Source organism: Petaurus breviceps, unplaced genomic scaffold (genome assembly GCF_028583685.1).
Source record: "Petaurus breviceps papuanus isolate PSGF00001 unplaced genomic scaffold, PetGlider_PUasm1.0 582, whole genome shotgun sequence".
NCBI lineage: Eukaryota > Metazoa > Chordata > Mammalia > Diprotodontia > Petauridae > Petaurus > Petaurus breviceps.
In genome coordinates, this window is record NW_027186390.1 from 11,684,668 (window position 1) to 11,711,388 (window position 26,721).

At 36.3% G+C, this 26,721-nt stretch overlaps 1 protein-coding gene and 1 pseudogene across 2 annotated transcripts in view; one reads left to right on the forward strand and one right to left on the reverse strand.

The window, feature by feature from the left end:
* The window catches only part of EXOC2 (exocyst complex component 2), a 244,976-nt gene that overhangs the window by 97,406 nt on the left and 120,849 nt on the right, over positions 1–26,721 (reverse strand). For both annotated transcript variants that reach the window (XM_069103597.1, XM_069103598.1), the window contains 6 exons: positions 16,004–16,129; positions 15,043–15,167; positions 8,463–8,528; positions 8,138–8,295; positions 7,422–7,543; positions 1,081–1,142 (listed from right to left, as the gene is read on the reverse strand). In XM_069103597.1, coding sequence (XP_068959698.1) covers positions 1,081–1,142; positions 7,422–7,543; positions 8,138–8,295; positions 8,463–8,528; positions 15,043–15,167; positions 16,004–16,129 — 659 coding nt within the window. The remainder of the gene's footprint in view (positions 1–1,080; positions 1,143–7,421; positions 7,544–8,137; positions 8,296–8,462; positions 8,529–15,042; positions 15,168–16,003; positions 16,130–26,721) is intronic.
* LOC138173469 (pre-rRNA 2'-O-ribose RNA methyltransferase FTSJ3 pseudogene) lies at positions 1,852–5,121 on the forward strand (annotated as a pseudogene).

Below are 26,721 nucleotides of genomic sequence, written 5' to 3' on the forward strand. Positions count from 1 at the left end.
CAAATAACAGGGAGAGACTGATGATGAGAAAGAAATGAGGGATGACAGTGTAAGTACTTGCTGGAAAACACAGGAGGAGATAAACTCAAAAGTACAGGTAGAGGGATTGGCCTTGGGTAAGGAAAAGGGTCATCTCTTCATTACACTCTGTAATAAGGAATGAGATACTGGAAGATGATGTCAGGGTAATTAGAGAAGAAGACAGAAAAGAAGAGGGATCTTATAGCAAATGGCCATATTTTTTTGGGGGGGGTAAAGTATGAAGTGAAGTTGTTGGCTGTATGTGTATGTGGGCAGGGAGACTAGGGAACTGCTGTGGGTGGCTCGAGGAGAGAAGAGAAGGCTTACAACAGTAGCTATAGTCAACAGGATAATAAATCACTTAGAGAAGACTGTCTCACTAAAGTGAAGGCTCAATAGAGATAAAAAAAATTCCAGTGGACCTAGTTAATAAAGTTGAGTAACTTCTTTCAACTTTGTTTAACAACAGGTGAATCAGAATAAAGTAGGCACATGGTGAGAGTAATGCAGGGTCAGGATTTTGCAAGGAATGAATGAAGAAAAGATTAGGGAACCAGGGATTACAGTATAGAACTAGTTTAAAGTTGCTTTAGTTCCCTAGGATCATAAGTTTGGAGCTAGAAGAGACTGGAGGCCATCTAATCCAATCTCTTCACTTTAGAGATGAGGACTGAAGCCCAGGTTAAGGTATTCAGTACTCAAGGGAACACAGAGAGTAACTCAGAGATGAGATTTGAAACTAAGTCTTTTGACTCTAGAACTGGTGCTTTCTGCATAGTAACACAAACTGTCTTTATTGGTTTGCTTTATAGCTGAGGTAATATTATAATATTAATGTTTGAGCAACAATAGCTTTTGGTAAAAGATGCTTCTTTAAAGATATAGTCTTCCATTACTAGATAATGTCTAAGGCTGCAAATGCAGAGCGTAATTTTTTTCCACTAAAAACAAAACAAAAATTCAGTGTATTGTTCTGAAAGGGGAAAAATAGATATAACACAATAGCAATGTTAAGTAGTAACTGTACTAAAAAGTAGCTAAAGAATTCATTAAACTTACTAGAGAAGTCAGGCCTTCATTATCAACAATCCAGTCTTCCTTTTCAGCCAGTCTTTTTATATCTGCATTAAGAACCACAACATAATTAATTCTCATTTCAAATAATCCATGGAACTCCCAGAAACAAAGATAACTTGTCAGTTTGTGATTTTGTTTGGTTTAACTAGATGTGTCAGTAATAAGTGGCATCACTAATCACAGAAGTCTTCTGCCTCTTTCAGTAGACTCAGACAACAGAATGTACTTTGTTTACTAAATGTCCCAAATGAAGTAAAAAGCTAGTATGAAGGACATATTGTTTATTTTTTTCAGGTTTAAAATATTTTCATTACTCTGAACTTGACAAACATCAACAAACATGAATGTTTTTCTATGTACAAATAAGAGTCAACAGTACATGAAATCCTGAGTCTATTTTGAACACATATGTAAAGAACATAACAAATTTGATATTTGTTCCAAAGTGGTCTTAATTGTCTGTCTATGAATTTTCTTTTTTTTTTCTTTCTGGGCACTTTTAAAAATGTCTCATTGACACTATTTACTTTCTTTTCTACTTTTTCAGGAGTATCACTCTTACTAGTGCTCTCTCTCCATTCTCCCAAACCAAACAAAAAAGTCTTCCCTTTTAACAAATGAACAAACTCGGTTTTTGAATGGTCAAGCTTTAACCATGTTTGAAAATTGATCTTGGTGCTTCCCTAGCCTGCACGTGCCCCCAGAAGTTTGTGTGGAGGTTCTTGTGGACTTCAGAAAGTGGTTTCTCGGTAGATGAGTCGGTGAGCACCAGGAAAGAGATACCCCGGAACTTCTCCCCAGCTAGACTGATGGGACACCTCCATCCAGCACCACGGGGAAGAAGGGCAGAGTTGGGAAGAGCCGGCGGGACAAGTTCTACCACCTGGCCAAGGAGACCGGTTTTCATTCCTGCTCCGCCTTCAAGTTGATCCAGCTGAACCACCGCTTCAGTTCTTGCAAAAAGCCCGGGCCTTGCTGGACCTGTGCATGGTGCCTGGGGGATGGCTGCAGGTGGCTTCCAAGTTCATGCCAGTGTCCAGCCTTATTGTGGGAATGGACCTGGTTCCAATCAAGCCCATTCCCAATGTGGTTACCCTGCAAGAGGATATCACAACTGAAAGATGCTGCCAAGCTCTCAGGAAGGAGCTGAAGACTTGGAAGATAAATGTAGTGCTCAATGATGGGGCCCCTAATGTAGGGGCTAGCTGGGTCCATGATGCCTACTCACAAGCCCACCTGACCTTGATGGCCCTCCGTCTGGCTTGTGATTTCCTGGCACGTGGTGGCTGCTTTATCACTAAGGTTTTTCACTCTCATGACTACCAGCCCCTTCTCTGGGTTTTCCAGCAGGTGTTTCGCCATGTCCAGGCCACTAAACCCCAGGCCTCCCGCCAGGAATCTGCAGAGATCTTTGTGGTCTGCCAGGGTTTCTTGGCTCATGATAAGATTGACAGTAAATTCTTTGACCCCAAATTTGCCTTTAAAGAGGTTGAAGTTCAGGCCAAGACCGTGAGTGAATTGGTAACAAAGAAGAAGCCCAAGGTTGAGGGCTATGCTGAGGGTGACCTCACCCTCTATCACCGGGTCTCCATTACTGACTTTCTCCGAGCTGCCAACCCTGTTGACTTCCTCTCCAAAGCTAGTGAGATCGTACTAGATGATAAGGAAATGGAACAGCATCCAGCCACTAGTGAGGATGTGAAGGTGCATTGCCAGGACATCAAAGAGCTCAGGTCCCTGCGAATTGGAGCATAAAGCTTCGTCAATTTGTGGCCGAGAAGCTAAAAGATCAAGCAAAGGCACTGGACATCAGCCTTAGCTCTGGAGAGGAGGAGGAGGAACAACAAGAGGAAGAAGAAAGAAAAAAGATAACAGTTGCTGCTAAGGATGATGAGAGAGATTTAGACGGGCTCTTGCAGAAATGAAGGCCCAGGGGCTAGCACAGCTGAAAAGGAAGAAAAAAAAGCTACTTCAGGAGCAGAGGAAGCAGCGGGAGCATGTGGAGCTGAAGATGGATCTGCCTGGAGTGTCCATTGCCGATGATGGCGAAATTGGGATGTTTTCCCTTCCGACAATCCATGGCCACCAGCTACTACAGGAAGTGGCACAAGGAAATATGGGGGCTGCAGACAAATTCCTGTTGGAGGAAGCAGAGAGTGATATCTGTTTGTCCGATGAAGAGGATGAGGATGCTGATGATGAATCTCTGGCCGTGACCCGGACCCTGAAGAACTAGAAGGAGCTAAGGGATATGGAGCTCCTCCATCTCGAAAACGTGTGAAGTTTGCAGAGCAGGAGCATCAAGAAGAGGAGGAAGAACAAGAAAACCCTCTTTTGGTACCACCGGAAGAAAAGGCTGTCGTTCAGGAAGAACAAACCAATTTGTGGTTTTCCAAAGGTGGTTTTGCTGGGATTGAAGATGATGAAGATCAGGCCCTGGAGATAAGCCAGGCTCAACTGTTGTATGAGAGCCAATGTAAAGAAAAACAGAAACACCAATGGAAGCCTACAAGTTCAAGGAGGGAGGAACTGCCTTCCCAACCTCAGGCCCAATTCCTGAGCACAGAAGAAAAGCCATCTGTAGAGGCGAAGGTGGCCACTTCTGCTAGAGAGGAGGAAGATGACAGCAGTTCAGATAGTGATAGCAGCAGTGAAGATGAGAGGAAATTAAGTAAAAGGCCTCGAGGTAAGAAGCGAGGCCATTCGGTGGAGCCTGATGATGGTTTGTGGTAGCGCCTATTGAGGACCCAGTCAAATGCCAGATACTGGACCCAGAAGGTCTTGCCCTAGGTGCCATGATTGCCTCTTCCAGAAAGCATGGCGGGACCTCGTGGATGACTCCTTCAGCAGATATACATATAACGAGGAGGAAGGGGACCTCCCCAAGTGATTTGTGCAGGAGGAAAAGCAGCACCAAATTCGGCCACTGCCCCTAGATAAGAAGACTGTGGAGGAATACCAAAAACGCTGGTGTGAAATCAATGCCCGGCCCATCAAAAAAGTGGCTGAGGCCAAGGCCCAAAAGAAACATAGAATGTTAAAGAAAATGGAGCAGACTAAGCGGAAGGCAGAGGCTGTGGTGAAAACAGTGGATATCTCTGAGTGGGAAAAGATGGCCCAGTAGCGAAGCCTCTACAAAAAGGCTAGGTTTGGCAAGGAGAAACTCCAGGTTACCTATGTTGTGGCTACAAAAGGTGTGGGCCAAAAGTTCCAATGACCAGCTGGAGTCAAAGGTCACTTTAAAGTGGTGGACACATGGATGAAGAAGGACCTGAGGGCACAGCAGTGTAAGGAACAGCAATACAAAGGCTGGAGGAAGAAGTGAACGGACCTAAAAGTCCCATGGAGAACCAAGCTATTTCCTTTCCTTTGGACCAGGCATATACTTGCCTTGTTTTTCTATAGAAAGTGAAAAAACTGCTCAAATCAAGCCCTCTGTGGTTAATGACTTTCTGGTAATGGTCATTGCTTGATCAACATTTGCGCTGTTCTGTTCCTCTGTGAAAGGACACATGGAAAATAAAAGCTTCCAAAAAAGGAAAGCAAAAAATTAAAACAATCAAACAAACAAAAAAAGAAAACTGATCTTTATTCTTGAACTTCAAGCTCATCACATTTCGATCAAGTGCTGGGAAACAGTCTTTATCACTGGTGTTCTATAGTAGTAGCTGGTTATTGTACCGATCCCCATCACCCAGTCTCCCCAACCTTAGTATCATCTTTGACTCACTTAAACTCTGGTGTTGAATCTTTTTGTTTCTATCTTCACAGTCTGTCTCCTAAATGGGCCCGTTCCCATACTCACCTAGCCACCACCACTATGGGTCTCATATCATCTCACACCTGAACTGCTGTAACAGCTTCCTAACTGGTTTCCTTGCATGTCTCTCCCCATTCCAATTCCTACTTTACTCAACTGCCAAAGTGCTAAAAGTCTGGCAGCTCTGACCATGTTACTTCTCACAACTCAATAAACTGTACCAGTGCCCTGCAAAATCATCAAATATAAAATTCTATTTGGCATTTAAAACCCTTCTTAACTTGGCCCCTTCCCATAATTCCAGTTTTTTTGATGCTTTACTCCTCTCTGCAATCTATGATCCAGAGTACTTGCTTTTTTTCCTCACACATGATACTCCATCACCTGAAAATATGCATTTGGACTTGTTATCCCCCATGCCTGGAATGTACCCCTCCCTCTTACATTCTCTGGTTTCTTCTGAGACTCAATTCAAATCCCACCTTCTGCAGGAAACCTTTCTCTCTTTCCCCCACTGCAAGGGCCATCCCTCCAAAATTATCTTCCATTTACAGTTGATGTCTTTTGTATGTATACAATTATTTTCACCACGTCCACACCATTAGCTCTTTGAGCTCTATGAGTGTAGGGGCTGTTTCGTTGCCTTCCTTTGTAGTCCAAGCATTTGGCACAGTTTCTGGCACATGGTAAACAATGACTGCCTGTTGACTGACTGATCAAACTGATACTTTCCCACTTGTTTTTCTTTACATATTGTAGTCACTGTGTAAATCATCTCCCTAGTTCTGCTCATTTCAGTGTGCATCAGTTCATAAAAGAGTTCTCAGGCTCCTCTTAATCTGTGCCTTTGGTCATTTCTTATGGTATAATAAAATTCTATTGCATTCAAATACCACAATTTTTTCAGCCATTCTTCAATTAATGGCCCCCCCCTCTTAGTTTTCAATTATAAGAGAAAGGCTGTTATAAATATTTTTGTACATATGGAAGTTCTCTTTCCCTCTCTTTCTCTTTTAAATCTCTTTGTGTTATTACTGGGTCAAAACAAATGTACAGTTTGGTGGTTTTTTGGATAAAGTTCCCCACAGCTTTCCAGAACGGCTGAATCAATTAGCAATTGTAGAAATGATACATTCATGTAACTGTCCCCCTACATCTCCTTCAATGGCTGTAATGGTCCTTTTTTGGGCCATCCTGCTTGTATTCCTCCAATTACTTATGTGTTTTGTGGCATAAATTAATAGCTAGTTGGCTACTTATTTACAACCAGTCTGTCAATAAACAGCTATTAAGTGCCTATCATGCCAGGCACTGTGTTAAACGTTGGGCATATAAAAAGAGAGAAGACTTCCCTCGAGGATCTTAATGGGGAGACAATGTGCAATATACAAAGCAAGTTTTATACAGGATAAATAATAGATAATTAACAGAGGCAAGTCAACAAAATTAAAAAGGGCTGGGGAAGGCTTTCTGTAGAAGGCGGGATTTCAGATGGGACTTAAAAGAAGTCAGGGAGATCAGTAGTTGGAACAGAGGAGGAAGAACATTCCAGGTATAGAGTACAGCCAGAGAGAATTCCTAGAGCAGAGAAATGGATTGCCTTGTTTGTGGAATAGCTAGAAGGCTTAAAGAACACTCAAAATTTAGAGTATGTGGTGGGGAGTAGTTAGGTATAAGAAGATTGGAAAAGTTGGAGGGGGTTAGGCTATGAAGGAGTTTGAATGCTAAACAGAGCATTTTGTATTTGATCCTGGAAGCAACAGAAGGTCACTGGAGTCTATTGAGTAGGAGGGGAAACATGGCTGTGGTTTAGGAAAATCACTATGGTGGTTAAATGGAAGATGGATGGGAACAGGACAAGATTTTAGGCAGGCACACACAGCAGCAGGCTATTAATAATAATCTAAGCATAATGTAATAAGGACCTGCATTAGGGTGGTGGCAGCATCTGAGGACAGATATGGAAGGTGACATACAGTAAGGAATGATGAGAGAATGGTGCTGTCCTTGACATTAATAGGCAAGTTAAAACAGGGGAAAGGATAATGAGTTTTGTTTTGGACATGAGTTTAAGATGTCTACTGGACATTCAGTTTTAGATATGTGAAAGGTAGTTGGAGATGAGACTGGAGGTCAGCAGAGAAGTCAGAGTAGGATATGTAGATTTACAAGAGTCTATCTAGTGTGTTTCTTTTTTTTTTTTTTAAAGCAATTGGGGTTAAGTAACTTGCTCAAGGTTACACGACCAGGTGTTTCTGGGTGGGTGCTAAGTGTCTGAGCCCGGATTCGATCCCCCAGGTCATCCCCACACTGGGGCCAGCACTCTTACTCTCTGTACTACCTGGCTACCCCTCTGGTGTGTTTCTTAAAGTCGGTCACTTAATACTCAGATTTTTTTTATCTTTAAAGATACTACTCAGGATAATTCCATGTCACCTATAAATTTATCAGATGTATGCTAGAAATTACATAAAGGTTAGGAATCACTTTAAATAGGATATTCTCTTAGACAGTAGTAGTCCAATAAGTTGAGAGGAATTAGTATTCATTTTTCTTACATTACCTTCAGCAGTGTGTTGCAAGGTGATCATTATACAACGTACTCGTAGATCCAGAATAAGATCCTGGATGTTTTGGAGCAAATCATTAGGTATTTCAAGAGCAGTCAAGGATTCATATGTAAGCCTGTCAAACATATAACATGAAACCATGTTTAAGATTATTATTAAGATAATGTTTTTCCCAAAGTCATCAACAAATACTGAGTATATCTGCATGACAGCAACTGTAAGGCACTTGGAAAACTAAGAGATGCACTAATGCAGACATAGAAAAAGCAAAGTAGCAACAGAAGTTAGAATGATACAAAATGAACAACAAGACACATCATTAGATGATTTTGCCATTAGACAGAAAAAGCAGATCTTGCCTAAAATGCCTATTAAAATGTTCATGTTATTTAAATGTCTAGAAAGCCTGTTCCCTGAGTGGTACTTTTGAGCGTTAGATGAGGTAAGAAAAGACTGACAGAGATTTTAAGGCTTTGTTAGATGATAGTTCAAATGGAGAGCAGGCAATAATGAAGGATAAAAGAGAGGATACCACAGGAAAAAAATTCCTTTCTTGACTGAAATGTAATTAAAAATCACATTAGAAATGCATGTGTTTTCACACATTAGTAATAAAAATAAAATAATAAATACAAATAAAATAATACATTTTCACACAAATTAATATTTCATCTTTCTTAGGCAGATATGTGCTAACATTCTGAGTTACCTTACAGTCTGAATGACATGAGTCAGCCACTGACCAGAGAGTTCAGACTTCATCTCCCAGCCACCATACTGTCTAAGCTCTCCTTCCTTGAGGCTGAATGGAAGTAATGCTCCACGGATTAATTTAACCAGTGAGTACATCACTTCCTGAATCATTTTCTTAAAAAAAAAAAAAGGAAACAAACAATTCTATTATAATAAATATGGCTAAAGTTATATGTAAATTACAGAATCAAGTTGAATCCTAACTTGAAAAATGAATAAAAAATATAATCCTCTATTCAATACTTAAGCAACACTTATAAAAAATTTCATGCTTAACTTACCTTGAAGTCATGCTGCCTTTGCCTTGCATTTTTTGATCTTTCCATTTGTCCTGATTTCTCAGCCGTCTTAAAGTTTTAAAACAGAATGTTAGTGTATCTTTATATAAGTAATTCATAAAGTACCACATTGGTTTTTGCTGTTATAGTTGAAGAAAACAAGTCATACTAAAACATCATTAAATTGGAAGACTTAGAAATGTGGTATATATTCTGGAGGGATTTTTTTTAATACTGTCAAACACTATACATATTAACTTGTCATTAAGGAGAATAATAACTGAGAAAGGTCACTAGATTTTTCCATTAGATCATTTGTCACTTGAGAATAAAACTGTAGCAGTAATAAAAGCATAGCCAGATTGCAGGGGGGAAAGGAGTTTGTGGTAAGGAAATGAAGAAAGTACAAATAAAACACATTTTAAGGAAGTATGGTAGTGAAAGGTAAGCTATAGTAGTTGGAAGACAGATGACAGAAAGTCTTATAGGAAAGAAGGGCCAATCAGAGCCAGGACAAAGCATCTTATACACCCCCCAAAAAGTCTGAGACTTTTCCTCTCTAATGTTTTTGAGTATCATTCTACAGAAAAGAAAATTCTCTATAAATCCAATTTTCCTTCCTGGCAGTAGTATACTTGCGAAAATGCACTTTTGTAATGGCAATGGAAAGAATAAAAAACTCCAAACTGAACGCTGTATCATTATATTGACCAAGCTTGGTCCCAAAGAAAGATGAGAAAAGGTACCTTCCCCCTTCCTTCACTGCAGAGGTGAGGTACTAGAGGCATGATACAGTGTATAAACTGTCAAAACTTGGTTGATATACTGGTTATTTGACTGGATCCCCTCCCCGCTTTTTGTCCTCTTTTGTTACAAGTTTATGGCTCACTGAGCAAGTCAGAAGAAAGGAAATATGAAATTGAAAGTAAAAGCAAAACAAAAGACATCAAGATAATTAATAAAAAATATTTAAGTGCACTGTCCTGCTAAAGGAGTTGTGTAACAAATACTATATGACTTTATTCATTTTAAAATAAGAACTTACATTCTGTGAAGAAAATGTTTTTTCTAGCATTAAAAATATGTGCACTTATAAAAACATACTAAAGTGCTCCTCAGGATACCTCCTACTTTCCCCTACTCCCAGTATACAGACAGCATTCTATTCCACCCGATCATGTGCTCTATCTTAGATGATTTCCTCCCTTGTTTACCACTAATCCTGGTTCAAGAGTCAAGGGATACCTTTTTCCAGGGCAGAAATAAAGCGTACATATTAACAGGCAGATGTAGGAGAAACCAGCATATGGAGAAATGGAAGATGCCAGAAAGAAGAAATAAATGAGGGAGCCAAGTTCTAGAGGTGATGGGAAGCAACGAGATTGGGAGCACAGATAAAAAGAATGATGTGCAAAACTGAAAAGGACATTTCTTAGAGAGTGGAAGAAAGGCTCAGAGGATGAGGAAAGAAACATATTTTGAGCTGGAGAAGAGGGTAAGAATAAGAGGTAGTGATGTGGGAATAGAGGTTTGTGAAGACTGAAGTTCAGCAAGACTGTTAAAGTGGAAAGGGTACTGATTCTCAAGTTAGAAAACCTGGATTCAGATCCTGCCTCAGATGCTTACTGACTGTGTGATACTAGGCAATACACTTAACCTCTCTGTGCATCAATTTTCTTTTTTCTAAAAAGAAAGAGTTAGATTAGATGACCTATGGGATTACTTCCAATTTGAGATCTATGGGTTACTAAGGGACTGTTTCAAGGAATCAAGAGGATGAACAGTGTTAAACAGGGTCCAGATGAAGTCAGAGAATTAAATTTATGGTATACTCAGTTGGGGTCAAATCAACAGGTACTTATTAAGTACCTACTATGTGTGAGATAGAAAATTCCTCTAGGCTTTTCATTTAAGATTTAAATCTGGCTGCAATATAAAGCAGTCCTAATGAGGTTCAAACTAACACATCTCTGGAATGGTTTATCTTATTTATAAATTTAAGTGAATAATCTCAAATGCCTTATCTATAAAAATGAGAGTAATTTCTAATCTAAAAGAAGAGAGCTGGAGCAGACCATCTCTGGTTCCCTCCAGTTCTAAGATTTTTGATTCCATAGAAACACTTATTTCTGCCAGGGCAATGATATTTTACTAGGCTCACCCATACTAAACAATAGAATTGATGGATAGGGAAAAGGGGATATCACACGAGTACTTCTGCCGATAATTTTCAAATAAAGACAAACATAAAAATCACTTGGCATAGGAACATTCAATGAAAGTTATTGAGGCCACATCAATAAGCATGCACTCTTTGGCAACTAAACAGTATTAATGTGTACATGGTGACACCTACTGGACAATATAATTTTGCAAACTAAATTTCTAGATTTATAAAATTATTTAGATTGTACAATTTAAAAAAATGTTGATGGCAAGAAAGATCTCTTGAAACATAAAAAATAGTTCATTAAGTCTCTAAAATAGTATGTCTTCCTGCATTTACTAGAGTTAAACATTTCCAATATATTGAGTCATAAAATATAATTGTTGTATTCTATTTTTAAGACATAATCTGATTTTGGAACAGAAAAGCACATCATGCTAATTTAAAATCTTATGACTCATTGCCTTTAAAAAAAATGTTGGGTCTTAATGTCTGAAAATTATTTTGACATTTCAGTCTTCTTACACCTGAAATAAGCTATATTTAAACTATATCTCAAGGTAAGATCTTAACCTACCATTAACCATTTCGTTAATTAAAAAAATTAATGCTTTCCTGTATATACAGACCAAAACTACTTTGTGGTAAGACCAACGGCTAGATTTCACTGTTTTGATTCATGTATGTTATCTCACATAGGTCTGGCTTGTTCAAAGAGCTCTAATTTTTTAAACTGCTGGAAATGCCACCTAGGTCCTCAACTGTCATACTACCAAAAGAACATGTTAGTTTCTAGAACAAGAAAAGCAATATACAGCTACAATATTAACATACTGACCAAAATGCTTAGGTTTCTTGATGTGTGATTTTTAAAATATCTTAACTGGTGTTTCAAATTCTGAATTTTCTTCATTGTTTGGGAACATTTAAAAAAATTAATCTTTGTATTTCTTTTTATTTCTGTTAGATATATTTCCAGATTTTTACTAAAGAGGAAAAATATTCTGCAACTAGAACATAGACTAATCTATAGAGTTAATAATGAAATGTGAGATACATATCTAAGGCAAAAATTTTAAAAGCAATAATTTTCATTTTTCAAAAGTTTTTTTAAATAATTGAAAACTGGAGATGTTAACTCAGCAAAAAGGAGTACTATGATTTTTACAACTGCAAATGTGGTTCTTCACTTCTTCTGAAATAGCTCATTTATGTCTTATGTAGAATATGCATGATATTATTTCAAATGCCATTTTGACCACAACTGGGTAGTTACCTGTTAAAAAAGAAAACACTGTTTGACTACATTACACTAACCACTATGAGATCACAACTGTCAGAGCCTGTACCTCTTCTTGATGAGTTCAAAATGTACCTCTGAAATGCAATATGTTAGTGGTCATGATAAGAAAATAAAAAGGCCTTCCCAAAATCATGAACTTCTAGAATTGGTCCAAAGACAGATCTTAATATTGTCCAAATATTAACTGGCATATAAAGCACGTTAGATACTCAATAAGGTGGAACTAAGGTGAAAAAAGTTGAGTTAAAAACATTTATCTTAGGAGTAATTCTTTTCCCTAGGAAGCCAATTCTTCAAATGAATTAGTAGATCTCAAGATTACTCAATTCCATATTGAGGACCCCTCCCCTCCCCCACTACACTCTAAGATCTGTTTTTACATGGTATCTCTAGGGCTTTAATCATTCTGGATAGAAAAAGGTCATCAGAATTTTAGATTGGTTTTAGAGAAAGATCCCTTAAAATTGGCTATTCTATAATATTACTAATGTTCTTCTAGGAAATTGTGATCACTATTTATCCCTGAAAATTGCTAGGAAAGCTTCTAAATGTTTTCATCCTGAAAAATAACCTTTATTTCCAGATTAAATAGACAAGGAAAAGAAACTATAATACCAGTGGTGTAGTGATCATCTCTTGTGGTGAAGGACAAGAAACCTAATAATGTATTGTGTAGTATTAAACCACAAAACTTTTAAGAGGTTGAGAATTTTTTTTACTCTAAAAAATTCTAATCATTAAATATTAATTTTAGAAGAAAATAATGGTTGTATTCTTTTATAAGGGACTATCATTAAATTATTCCATTTTCTGAGTGTGTACATGTTGTCAGTTGAATGATTTTCTGTTTATATATATATATATATATGTTATATATATATTTTTTAATTAAATTGAAATTTTTTGGGTAGCATTTTAAATTCCACACTGTCTCCTTCCCTTTTCCCCGCCCCACACTAGAGAAAGCCATCATTTTAAACAGACTTATAAATATATATAAAAGCATACTATGCATACTTCTATTTATCAGTTTTTTTCTCTGGAGGTCAATAGCATCTTCCTTCATAGGTCCTTTATAGCTGATTCTGAGTATCAAAATAACTTCTTTGTTCATAATTATTATTTGAACAGTACTGTAACAATATTCTCTTGGTTCTGCTCACTTCATTTTTCATTACTTCATGCAAATCTTTCCATGTTTTTCTAAAATCTAGCAGTTCATTATTTCTCACAGGCAGTAGTATTCCATCACAATCACATGCCACAATTTGTTCAGTCATTCCCCAATTGATGGGCATCACCTGAATTTCCAGTTCTTTGCAACCAGAAAGAGAGCTGCTATAAATATTTTAGAACATATAGGTTCTTTTTCCTTGATCACGTTGGGAAACTGACCTAATAGTGGTATTGCTGGGTCAAAGGGTATATACACAGTTCTTTAACTCTTTAGAATTTTCTGTTTATAGAGATTAGTTGTATCTGAAGCCATTCTTTGTGGAAGAAAACATCGCTGATGGGGGTGGCCAGGTGGCACAGTGAGTAAGAGCGCTGGCCCCAGCATCGGGAGACACGGGATTGGTTCCGGCCTCAGATACTTAAAACCCACATAAAATAACTGGCCATGTAACCTTGAGCAAGTTACTTAACTCCAATTGCTTTAAAAAAAAAAAAAAGAAAAGAAAACCTCACTGAAATGCAATTGTTTTAATTTCTCCAGGGAATTAAATTTTCCCAGGAAAATAATGAGTTAAGACATAGATATAGTTATTCTTTTATTTAATATTAATTAGAAGTATATCAATCACTGTGTTTTTCCCAATGATAGTGACCCAAAAGAACTATTATGCTATTTTTGCTTTTTCTGTGGGGGAGAATGAAAGCTCTCTAGTATCTACAATGCATTTTGAACTTAGGTTTTAGGATCCAGGACTCTTTTACCCATATCTATGGAGGACTAGACATAGGTATTGAGAGAAATTTTTATTATACTATTAAAATTAATAGCCAATTATTAAATTGGTATCTGGGCTTTTCTGCTTCTATTTCCTCTTTAAGGTCCAGCTCTTGTAAAGTAAGTCCCTAAGAACATGACTAATTGATGAGATTACTCCTAGCCCTCAAGAAATATGCTCTTCAATCTTGGGGGGGATCCCATCCAACTAGGAGATTTAACTTCAGTTTAGAGTATACACAGAATCAGTCTGACAGTCCTTATTCTGTACCCCTCCATTAGAGTTTAGGGTAACCTAGCTCATAAAGGAGAAAAGTACCCATAGAGGTCTGGACGGAGATGGATTCCCCTGTCTAAAATGCTGGAGGCTGTTAAGTTTCAGGATCAAGCTACATTCTCAGCAGGAATGTCCACCAATCAGGGTTGATTTTTATTTGTCAAGGGCATCCATTTTAGAAAGGTATTTAAGGGTCTCAGGGTCTCCACTCAGTCTTTGGTTGCTGAGAGAAATCACTAACCACCAATTTATTGCTGGCTAGCCTAATTCATAAATTGATTGTTAATAGTCAGAAACTGGATCCCGGAGTTTTTCATTCATCTCAGTATCGGGCAATATTTAATTCCTTCGAGTAAACTCTAGCTATTGATTAAACGGTCTAAAGAGAGGACTTTGGGGGGTGGGGTAGGGGAACACCCTCAAAAAATGAATCTAGTTTGTAAAAGCCTAGAGACTGGATCTATGTCATCAAAGATTACATTTATGTGCATATGTGTAATAATATTCCCCTAGCAGAATATAAGTGGGGATTGCTTTGATTTTGTCTTTTCATTTCCAGTGCCTAGCACAGAGGGCAGGTATTTAATAAATGCTTTATTAAATGAACATGTCATTCACAACTTTGCCAGTTTGTAATTATAAAAAGATTTTAAGACTATGAAAATATTTCTACCAATTTTGTTTTTAAAGTGATTATATGATATGATATAAAAATCTTTATAACATAAAATGGCCAAAATTTTAAAAGAATCATTGAAGTGATCATTACTTCTACTCCATTAAGACTTTTATGACTTTAATTTTAACCACTTTCAAACACTAAATAAAACTCTATATAAATTGACAGTATCAAAATTACATTTACATATATGAACCTATTCATACCTCACTGAAAAGGCTTCCATTGACATAGGAAATCCAGAGCTTCCAGAAATTAGGGAGTTGACTTAAAACAAGTTTGGTCAACTTTTCAACAAAGGCCACCCTGTGGGGAGCTTTATAACGCCATGCTATGGAAGGAAGATAGAAACAGCATAAAAATAAAAGGAATGTAGTTTCAAATCAGTCAAAAAATGATTTTAATGTTAATGTTGTATTACTTTTTAAAAAAATTGGTAAACTGTATGAAGTATACTAAAATAGCAAGGAATGAAGTGATCTCGATAGATTTCAATTCACACTGATACAAATTTTATTTTTGAATAATATTACAAATGGCAAGAGGAACTATCAATTTTTTTTACTACATGCCTCTAGCATTAAAAATAGTGAACATGTACCCCAACATAGGAAATAAATATTTCAAGTGTGAATGATACAATATTTTAAAATATTTTTCTTTACCAGCAGTATAAAACATTTTGACCACTGTTAATAATGATTATTTTTAGTGAGAGTAATGTTACTGAATGTTTTGGTATTTTTTTTTTGACAAAACTGTTTATATCTGAGAGGGTAGGGTGAACATGTAAAGAAAAGCATTAATTTTTATTTGTGATGTTATACAGGGGATTCTTGATAAGATACAGGTTGAACGAGATAGCCTCTTTTGTCTCTTTCAATTCTGAAATTCCATGAAATAGAGGCAAGGAATGTTCATTTTCTATACATTTGATTATATTCTTTCCATAAAGAATTTCTCAGATTCCTTCTCCACATTTTCACCTTCAACCATCTACCTGTATGCAAATTTTAATAAGTCCTAAGTTGCTTCATAAGAAGCAGAGATGGGATATAGATAACAAAATCACTGGTATTCAAAACCAGGAGTTGTATAGCTTCACAGCATGAAAACATAAGTAGTTTAAAGACTAACAAATAAAAAAGGAAGAGGAAAGGTACTTACTATCATCTCGACCAGACTGAAAGCTGCTGGCCCTTTTTAGTGAAGCTGTCTGACTAAGATGAGCCAATGCAGAAGGGCGCATATCATTGTCCAGCTCCAGCATTGGACTATGCAGCGCTGTATTGCCTGAGGGAAAAAGCCATTCATTAACCACCTTATGGTAAGGTTTTTTTTTTTGCTCTTTTTGTTCTTTCCTATTGAGTACAAGACCCTTATTCAAATATCTGTGGACTTCTGGGTTTGTTATTTTCCATATATATGAAAGAAAAGAGAATAGCAACATCAAATTAGAAGGTTAAAGATGAGACTTGACTGTGTGTAATTTTAATGACTCTAACCTAACTTATTCAAATTAGCTGCTGACTGAAAAATGGGAAATATAAAAGTAAAGATACCGAATATTACCATTTCTTAGAGAAGTATCAACATAAAATAGCTGCCACAAGGCAGCCAAAAATGCTCAGAAACCACCAAAGTCTGCTAACACTTTCCATCTTCTTTATATTTTCTGTGGTAATAAAGGAAAAAAAAACTGGTTTTTGGAACATAACCTTATTTGCAAAATATTCAGAAGGAAGATACTCTTATTCCTGAATTATACTTTCCAACATATATTTCACTTTCCTCACCTATATCCACTTTTACATTAAAGTTATCAAGTATCAAAACAAATGTTGTTTTAAAAGGGAGAATATTATAAAATTTTTTATAGACAATCTCTATTTCTTTATCTTCTGTGCCAAATGTTGGAGCAACCTGTGGACCATCTTTTTATTTAGGAGTATCTTCCTTTTGTTTTTTGGTTTCTTTTACAGTGGGACTGTCAAGAATGATATGATTCAATTCACCCATCAGTATGCCTAGTCACTGGTCATCAGACAAAGATGTTGGACTCATTTACCTACTTTCTCATTTTTATTAGAATGGTCTATTTATGTGTTAAGGATATCCTTGATGAAAATACAAGAAAAGAGCAGTAATAAGAGAAGACAGGCTTTGCATATTATGTTCTACTTTGGAGAAATAGTATTTCTACACTGAGTGGAGGTAAAAAGAACCAGCAAAATTTGTTGCTGGAACAGATGTGTAATTAAAGTTGGAATGTCAGCAAGGGGGTTGGGTAGAAGGTGGTGGCTTTGACTTCTTCAACCAGTTCTTTCCCCCTAACTTCATTTTCATGCCTCTGTGCCCCAGTATGCAAAGAAGAGCTCCAAAAATAGGTTTTGGGGCCAGAGGCTAACAATCAGGGCTGCAAAAGGAGTTAAAATGCATTTCCTAACATAAACTTGAAATAGTTGTCTGAGACCACAGACTTGGAATAAGCACCAAGAAGAATAATCTTTTGACTTTTGTTAGCTGTCTGGCTGGGTATGGCCACTCAAAAGCATTGGCTATGTGGTTTTTTTTTTAGTACTGAATTCTTGCTCTCCCCTTCTTGCCCCTCCCCCACTCATTGAGAAGGCAAGAAATGATATCCTTTGTACATATGAAGTCATGCAAAACATATTTCCACATATGGCTATGTATTAAAAGAACTGTAGCTCTCCTTGTCAGGGAGACTTCTTTATTGCAAGTATACTAACTATACTATCAAATGAGATAATTGTAAAACACAGCACAGTACTTGGCAAATAATAAGCACATATTAGCTGCTATAGTATTAAGAATAATAGCTATTATTATTGCTGTAATTCTCAAACATATAGTAGTTAGAACAGCTGGCCCTGAAGAAGCTAGGTAGCTGAAGTCCTACAGATGGCAGCAGAGAACAGGCTTGCAACCACTCAATCCCCAAAGAGATAACCCAGCAGAGATGGAGCAACCAAAAATAAGCAGAGATACAATAACCAAAAGAAATCAGGAGAAAACAATATGATGATATTGGAAGAAAATATCAGCTTCTAACCAGCATCAAAAGCATGAGCTGCTATGGCTTTGCAAGTACCTATATCCATACTTCTGGGTTACATGTGTTCTCTCTGTGGGTATTTTTACCCACTGGTATATAGCATTTGCTGGGGAAAATGTTGCCCTTATACGTATGGGGGGGGGTGTCATTTTCTTGTACTGTACTTTATTTGCTACACTGTTTGATTAAATATCTTTCATTTTGGATTAAATGTCTTTTGGCTAATAAAAGGAAATCTATAGTTGGGACTCATGAGCTTTTGTTTTGAGTGGGTGCTAACCTGAACAAATCTCTTAGTCTCAGGGCAGGGGGTGCAGATGTAAGAAGATGGATGCTCCAGATCCTATCCTACAGTAAACCACATCCTTATAGTCACATGATTGAATTTAATGACTTAATCAATAAAAAGCTATGAAAAACTCCTCCAATGATGTATGCATGTTATAAAATTGCTTGATGCATACAATCAAAGATATAACTTAGGTGATCTAATTGCTGACCTTGATGGAAGCATAAAGCATGAGACTGTACTCTCTAAAGGCATTTAGCAGTGCCATGGAGAATGTCCTATGCAAAGTCCAAAGACAAGACAGATTCATTCCAGGTGAGAGTCTCTATAACTCAAGAATTTAACACACTGGCCCGGCACATAGAAAGATTGCATAAATGCTCACTGATTGATTAATAGTGCATTGATTGTATGATGCCCCAGATAGATCTCACCAACAAGATCCATGGCTACTCCTAAAAAATATGAAATTAAAGGTGATTCAAAGGGCAACATAAACATGTATGGAGGGTTGAAATATCAAGGACATGCAAGAGGAGGTGGCTCACTCATGTGGCAACAATGGCATCTGACATTTATATAGAGCCTAGAGGTCTGTGATACGCTCTATAGACACTGATCCTACAACAATCCTTTGAGATATTATTACTGCTATTTCATAAATCAGGAAACTGATACGAAGATACTAAGAGTCACCCAATGTCAAGGTGAGATCTGAGTCCATGTCTTTCCTAATCTAAATCGGATGTTCTCTCCATCATCCAATGCTATAGATAGTAATATTCAGATGGCCTGAGTACTGCATTGGTGGTATACCTGAAATATTTAAATAGAAACAAAGGAAGGTCTTCAGTGAAAACCCAGGGTTTTCTAAGCACTCTGCAAATATGATTTCATTCAATCCTCATAACCCATGAGGTAGGTGCTTTACTGGATAGACTCTTTATGGTGGATTTAAGGAAGGGTGGAAAAGAATCACAAAGGGATGAGAAAGCAAGGTAAAAATGTGCTTTGATAGCACACTAGGGATAGCACTTATCTCACAGGTTGTAAGGTAGTACTTGCAAAGCACTTTGTAACTTTAAAATACTATATAAATGGTAGGTATCATTGTTATTACCATTTTCATAACAAAGAAAGCAACAACACATCAATGAAATCACAGATCCAGCAAAGTATTAAAGTTAATTCTATACGGAATGCCCTTATCCTTCCTCTATGCCTACTTGAATTCTAAATATCTTTAATGCTCAGTTTAAAAAGACTTGTTTGAAGTGTCTATCCTCTGACTGCTCAGTGTCAAAGTGATCAACCTTTCTAACCAATCCTGTAACTGGGACCAAAACAAACAAACAAACAAAACCCCACATAGGTACAAAAGGGAAAAATTATGACTAGAAAGTTATTCATATTAAAAAAAATACAACCTAGGCCTTTCAGTTGGTTGTAAACACAAGAGAAAGAAATTGTACTGGTAGCCAATAAAACCAACGTGATATTTTGAACCAGACCTGTGATTTCACTGTTATAGGGAACTATTAATGAGGAAATTCCCTCTATCAATGCAGATTGGTACCTGCTCAGCAACTTGTAGCCTTACACACTCGCCTGGGGTATTGAGAGATTAGGAGATTTGACCAGGGTCACATGTCTAAAAGATATCAGACTGGATTTGAATTCAGTTTTTCCTGGCTTTGAGGCCAGTTCTGTATCTGTGTGATCCTGGGCAGCATTAAAAAAAAAAGTACAATGTACAACAAACTACTGTCCCATTACTTGTTATTGTAATAGAATTATATTGACATTTTAAATGAAGCTTTCTTGTATTTAAAAATGTAAAAACTGTTCTTAGCTCAAAGGAAGTACAAAAACAGGCTGATGGTTAGATTTAGCCCATAGTTTGGCAACCTCTGTTCTGGTTTGGAGCAAGGGAGGTGGTAGCTTCCTTCTTCTCAATCTAGATATTTTAGAGTCTGGTGTTAAGCTCTGGGTAACACTTCTTAAAAGTAAAAAAAAAAATGGATAAACTGGAGCCAGCTAGAAGAAGGGCATCAAGAGGTGAATGAAATCAAAACCATGCCATAGGAGGTTTGAAAAAACTGGTATATTTAGCCTAGAGAAAAGCTGTTTTATAAAAATCATAAATATTTTCTTTAAATATCTGACGGAGAGGCAATGTGACAGAATGGATAAAGAGCTAGCCAAGGAGCCAGGAAGACCTGAGGTCAAGTTCAGCCTCTCAAACCTATGCTGGACATAAAACCCAGAGGAAGCTACTGGTTCTCTCCCTGACCCAGGCAACTCTCTAAGACTATAAACTGCAGAAAAGCTGCTGACCTGCATTGGTAGAGGAAGTTTTCTCATCTGGAAGTTCTCTGTACCAATGAAATCACAGGACCAATGTCTTCCATCCTTATCAGGTAGAAGAAGTCTTTTTCTGCTTGGTCTCAGAGGTCATAAATAGAACTAAGGGGTAGAAATTACACTAAAACAGTATGCCTTCACATATGGAACATCTTAACCATTATAGTTGTTCAAAACTAGAATAGGCTGGTTTGGGCAGAGTGAGCTTCCCATCATTGGAGATATTCAACCTGTGGCAGAATCGTCAGTTCAAACAATCAACAAGCATTAAACACCTACTATTTCCCAGGTACCCTGCTGGGCCCAGAGAATACATGAGTGAGGTGGGATGGGGATAGGAAACAACATATACAAATATATAAAATAAATAAAAGGCAATTTTTGTGAGGAGTCTTTGAGGTGGAAAGCAGGAAAGGCCCCAGGTGGATGGTGGACACTTGAGCTGAACCCTGAAGGAAATCACCGATTCTAAGAGGCAGATAAAAAAAATGTTTCAGGAATGCTGGGGAGCCCGTACAAAGGCATGGCAGGATCATTTTGGCAGAAGCCCATAGTATGTGACAGGGAGCACTAAGACTAGAAAGGTAGGTTAAGGTCACGTTGTAGAGAGCTTTAAATGTCGAAAAGAGAAAACTTTATTGGATCAAAGAGGCAATGATGAGACACTGGAGTTTACTGAACAAGAAAGTAACATAGTCATACTTGTGCTTTAGGAATACTGCTTTTAGTAACTATGTGGAGAATGGTTTGGAGAGTAGAGAGATTTAAGGTGGAGAGCCCCAACTGGTGAAAGATGGTAAGGGCCTAAATTTGAGGGATTGTACAAATGAAGACAAAAGGCTTCTCAGGAATATTGCAGATAAGATTCAAGTTAACAAGAAGGATGGAAAGTAAGAGGGCTGGATGACCTCTGAACTCCCATCTAATGATGAAATCCCCAAATTCAAGAAGCATTGAATAAGTAACCTACTATAGGCTAGGTCTAGGCACTATGAATGCAAAGACCAAAACCAAAAAACACCCAAACAACTAAAACTAAAAAGCCCTTGCCCTCAAAGAGCTTACATTCTACTATTTTAAAAAAAAGAACTAGTAGAAAGCAAAGTATAATTCTCATATTGATTTAAAAGTTGTACCTCATGATATTAGATAAACTACAGCTAATAAAGAATGTTCTCCCAAAAAGAACAAGATATAGTGTATAAAGTGTACTTTCTTTGTTATTTATCTTCTTGGCTTGCTGGGGCCTGGGAAAGGTTCAAACAGATGGAAATACAGACTGTCTTAGAAAACCAAACCATTCATGCCATAGCTCACCATCTTCTACAATTTTGGGTAACCCTACTACTGATCAGAGTTAATCCTCTTGACTTTAACTGTCACCAACCCCATTTGCAGCTTCTTTATGAGCCCTTAATCTTAAAGTATGTGCTGAAAACAATTCAGACAACTCAGAGTTCTGGAGGGAACATGATCTTGATATTTAAATATTCTATTTTGTCAATACAGTTTCTAATTTATGTCTCTTTGAATATGGATTAGAAGACAGTTATATTTAAAATAAATGGATTTTGTGGGGGGAAAAAAGGACTACTTTTTACCTGAACTGGGAAGACAAAAGAAAACAAGAACTGAAATCAACATTTAAACTGATAAATCATATAAACTGTACAAATATGATTGCTGACCTATCAGATCTCTTATCATCATTAGCTTGTAAAAATCACTGCTACAAAGGAACAGAGATTTAAATGTGGCATGGTATAATTTCAAAACTTCTAATTAAGTAACTTGAGGGGTAAACTATATAGAACCCTAAGACTTTAGATAATTATCTACTAGGGCAGCAAGGGATGTTTTCCATATTGTAGCATTTTGCAATTTATCAGGTTCATCATGTGTATTAACCATTTATTTTACACATTCCACTTAGAAGAATAAGCGTTCATTTCACTTTTCTTTTTTGCTTCCGCAAATATGCCACTAATTCCCCACCCCCACCTCTCCTGCCAAAAAAAATTCATTTTTATCTTTGTATCTCTAGCCTTCAACAATTTTATGTATATGGTAGGCACTTGGGAAATTCTTATAGAATTGAACCAAAATATCCCTTGTACATAGTTCCTTTCTAAAAATGAGATTAATGAAATAATACTGATATTTATAACATACATTTTAGGACCTTAACTAAAATAATCTGATATTAAGCTGAAATAGCATTCTTGAAAAATTGATATTGTTAAAAGGACAAAAATTCCCCTCCTACTAACAAATATTGTGTGAAGAATACACTCTTGTTCCATTAGAAAACACATCATCAATTTTCTGATCAGGAAAAGAAAGTTTAACATGAACTAATTTCTTAATTGGTTGTCTAGTATTACAAGAAAGTATAACACAGCAGCAGGGAACTAGAACAGCACATATACCCTCAGGACTAATAAACATCTGGAATACATTAGCAAGACATATTTTGTTCTGACTGACCAGAAGATAGCGCTTCAACACTATACATAAATTCATAAACCCTAAAAACTAAATGGTGAAAATCAACTTAGAAATATGTTTTCCTTCTTGATATGCCATTCTCTGTCACTGGGACAAAATCTAGCAATTAATGATTTTAAAGGCGAACAACAGGTTGAATTTTCCATCATTAAGTGAATGAAATCATTCAAATAGTAGTTTTTGTCACTAAACACTGTTAAGCTCACGAAGTGTCCTTTTTTATTAAAAAAAAAAACAATAATCTAATAGTTCTAACACTGCTTTTATACTTCAATTTCTTGATGTAAGATGAAAAAAGCTAGCAATAGTACTTCATTGACCATAAAATGCAAATGTCCCAACAGCTAGTAAAAATCAGAAAATGTTTAAAAATTTCACATCATTAGGATTTTTCTCCCTTGATTTCATTATCCAATAATTCAAGAAATTTAATGACATTAAGGATGCTTCTATCATAAAACTTCATGTTCTGAATTTAATGAGTTTTTTAAAATGTTGAAATGGAAAGGTTATCTATTTTATGGAATAATATACACAGCATCTCACGAACTGTTGTATATGATAATATACAGGGTATCTTTCCTGGAAAACCTGTAAACTTTTATACTTATATTTTAACATAGCATAATAGCAACATTCAATTAGATCCGCAAAATCTAAATTTCTCATAGGAACATTAACTTATCCATGTGAGACATACTATGCAGCAGGGCATTTTATGGGTAACACGGGTCAATTTAAAGTTGCTATGAGGAACATGTTTAGATTTTAATGTATCAACACTAGGAGTATTTGAGGGATTCTTGTAATCAAATTTGCAGATAAATTTGTTGCTTTGAGAGTTATTCACAAAATGGATAAAGGGACCCAGTTTAACAGAGAAAGTGGTTATATATTGTAATCCTAATAAAATACTCTAATTTTTCATTCTTGCCACTAAAAGTATCTGTGTTAACTGATTAGACTCTATGCTTGATATCTGTTCTTGGGGAAAGTGAGAAAGGAAAATTGCTTAGTTTTATTATATCAAGGGATTTTCATGGAGGAAAGTTTAAACTTTAAAATTTAAGGCTTTGAAGATTAAACATGTTCAGAAACATTTAAGGATAAAAAGGAAAAACTGCTTATTTTGCCCCAATCTTTTAATTGAAAATAGTAGGTTTTATCTGAGAATATAAAAATTCTGCCCTAAAGCGAAAACTGAGGTGCAAAATTTTTCAGAAAAAAGGATTAAATGAGAAGACATCACAGATGCCATTAGTGGTGAATTTGCATGACAATTCTTTAATTTTATGATAAATTTTATAGCCTGACTACTATAAAAGATACTAAGTATGATAAGCTACAAAATGGGATTAGGTAGTAAGTGCTACTAGGATAAAATCTGAAAGTTTTATTATCTGAAAAGATGCAAGATTAAGATTGGGATGAATATTAGGCTTTAAAAACTTCTGATAAGAAATCTAACTTTCTAAACATAGATTTGAACTAAAGATTTTCCTAATTATTTGCAGCTTTAAAATTCCACTGTCCTCTTAGAAAAGAAATGCAAATTAAATTTTAAGAAATATTAATTTTACCTATCGAATATATATACACAAAACTAACATTTGTGTTACAATTTTATCAAAGTTTCAAACTAAAGATAACCTTACCAATGGGCATATTCATTAAGAAGGGATAAAAAATTTTCAAAATAAATTTTTAAATAACTAAGATAGGTTTTCTTATGAATATGGTCAATTTTTTTTTTTTGGCAAAACGCATTTTTTGGTAGTATATGGTGATATCCTATACATAAACACACATGTTGCTGTGTTTCTGTACACATACACCCCACAGGAAGGTTTAGAAAGTCATATGCACAGCCACACAAAAAAAGGACCTTTTTAAGGAAATAACAAACAAACATCTAATAAAAATTGTGCTTTAGGAAGAAGAGATATTTGCATTTTACTCAGAACATCAATGAAATTATCTTTAGCAATTACTTCCTTAAAGAAAAAAGTAGGCTAATTTTAAAAACAACTCACTTATTTAGGTTTCATGTTATTTTTTTTGAAAGAAAATAAATTTCAGCAGTAGTGCTACATGTTAATTTTGTAACCCGGACCTATTTGCATGCAAAACATATTTGCAGTTCATTCTTACAAAGATGAATTTGCACGTTAAATAGATTAATGACCCTTTAACACTTAAGATTAAACGTAAAGTGACAAGTCTGATATTCTATGGAAGTGACAGGGACTTTAGGGAGGTCTTATAGAGAATGATAGTTGAACCTAGAATTGCAATAGGACACATTATTGACCGGTCAGGATTCAAGTAAAAAATGTCCACTCAAAAACCCAAACACTAGACAATCTTTGTATAACAGTTTATATATAATGTAAAGGGTAAAATAGATATTTGTTAAGAGAAGTCTGCAGATGTGAAACCAGGTGAATAAGTTTACTGTATTTTCTCATCCTTCATGTCTCTTACAGCAAGTTTTCTCACAGTCTACAATAGTGAGAGGGAACACTGATCCATAGCCTCCGGACTCTCTGAAGGGCAGCAGACTTCCTTACCACCCTTAAACACCTTTGAACATTTTTTCCTGTGCACAGCGGGCCCTTGTCCTGTGCTAGAGTCCGACCACCCACTGTTGCTTGTTGACCAAACACACAGTGCCTGGAGCCTGCACTGACACAGGCAGGATAAGATTCCTTTCAAGAGCACCACATATAAGAATCTGAATGCCAAAGAGGGAAAAAAATCATGACATTATTACAAATTCCCCTCCAAATTAAACCTGTGTCAACAGATAAAAATGTTGATCTGTTTGATCTTATGACTCTCCATATATTTAAAAACTGTGATGGGGTGTAACAGCTGGGACATTTCCTTAATTTAAAGGAAATCATTCTATCTAAATGGAATGAAGTGAGACATATTTGATGTACCGGTGCTAATGAACCTTCACCTTTGGGAGAATACAAAAGGCCTTCCCTTACTAGGCTCCAGGCATATATATTTTTTAACAATGTACTAAAAGATAACTTGAATTAATAAATAATTTTACTTTCTAAAAATGCAACTAATTTTGAGACTTTAAGTGCCTAACCCTGAAAACATCATCTATCATCCTAAATAATTTATCAGAATCAATATTACTTATATCTTTTAACATTAACTTATTGTCACACTACAACTTTAAAATCAGAATAATTTTATAAAGATCAATAGGAATAGGGGAAAATAACTATACAAAGAAGTATGAAATACAGAATTATGTGTAGTGGTTAATACTTTAAACTTATCAATTAATAACTACAATTAAGTGTATGCTTGACATGTCAAATATACTTCTACTAAGGATAGGGGATGTGGTTTAGACATGAAATGGTTCCCAGATGCAAGTCTTCTTCCAGATGTACAGTAAGCCAAAGCAACAGAAAAGAGCCAGCTGCTAGCATAACAAATTGGAAAGGCCCTTCCTTTTGATGCAAGTTCTGCTTGTCTGTCTGATCTAGCAGAGATAGATCTTTTATTTCAAGGTGAATAGAATCTGAACATGATATATAAGAGTTAAGCAGAGATCTCAATCCAATTCCTTGATACAACACACAGCAGCTGTCAGCAAAGAAAAAAAACCACTAGTCCTGA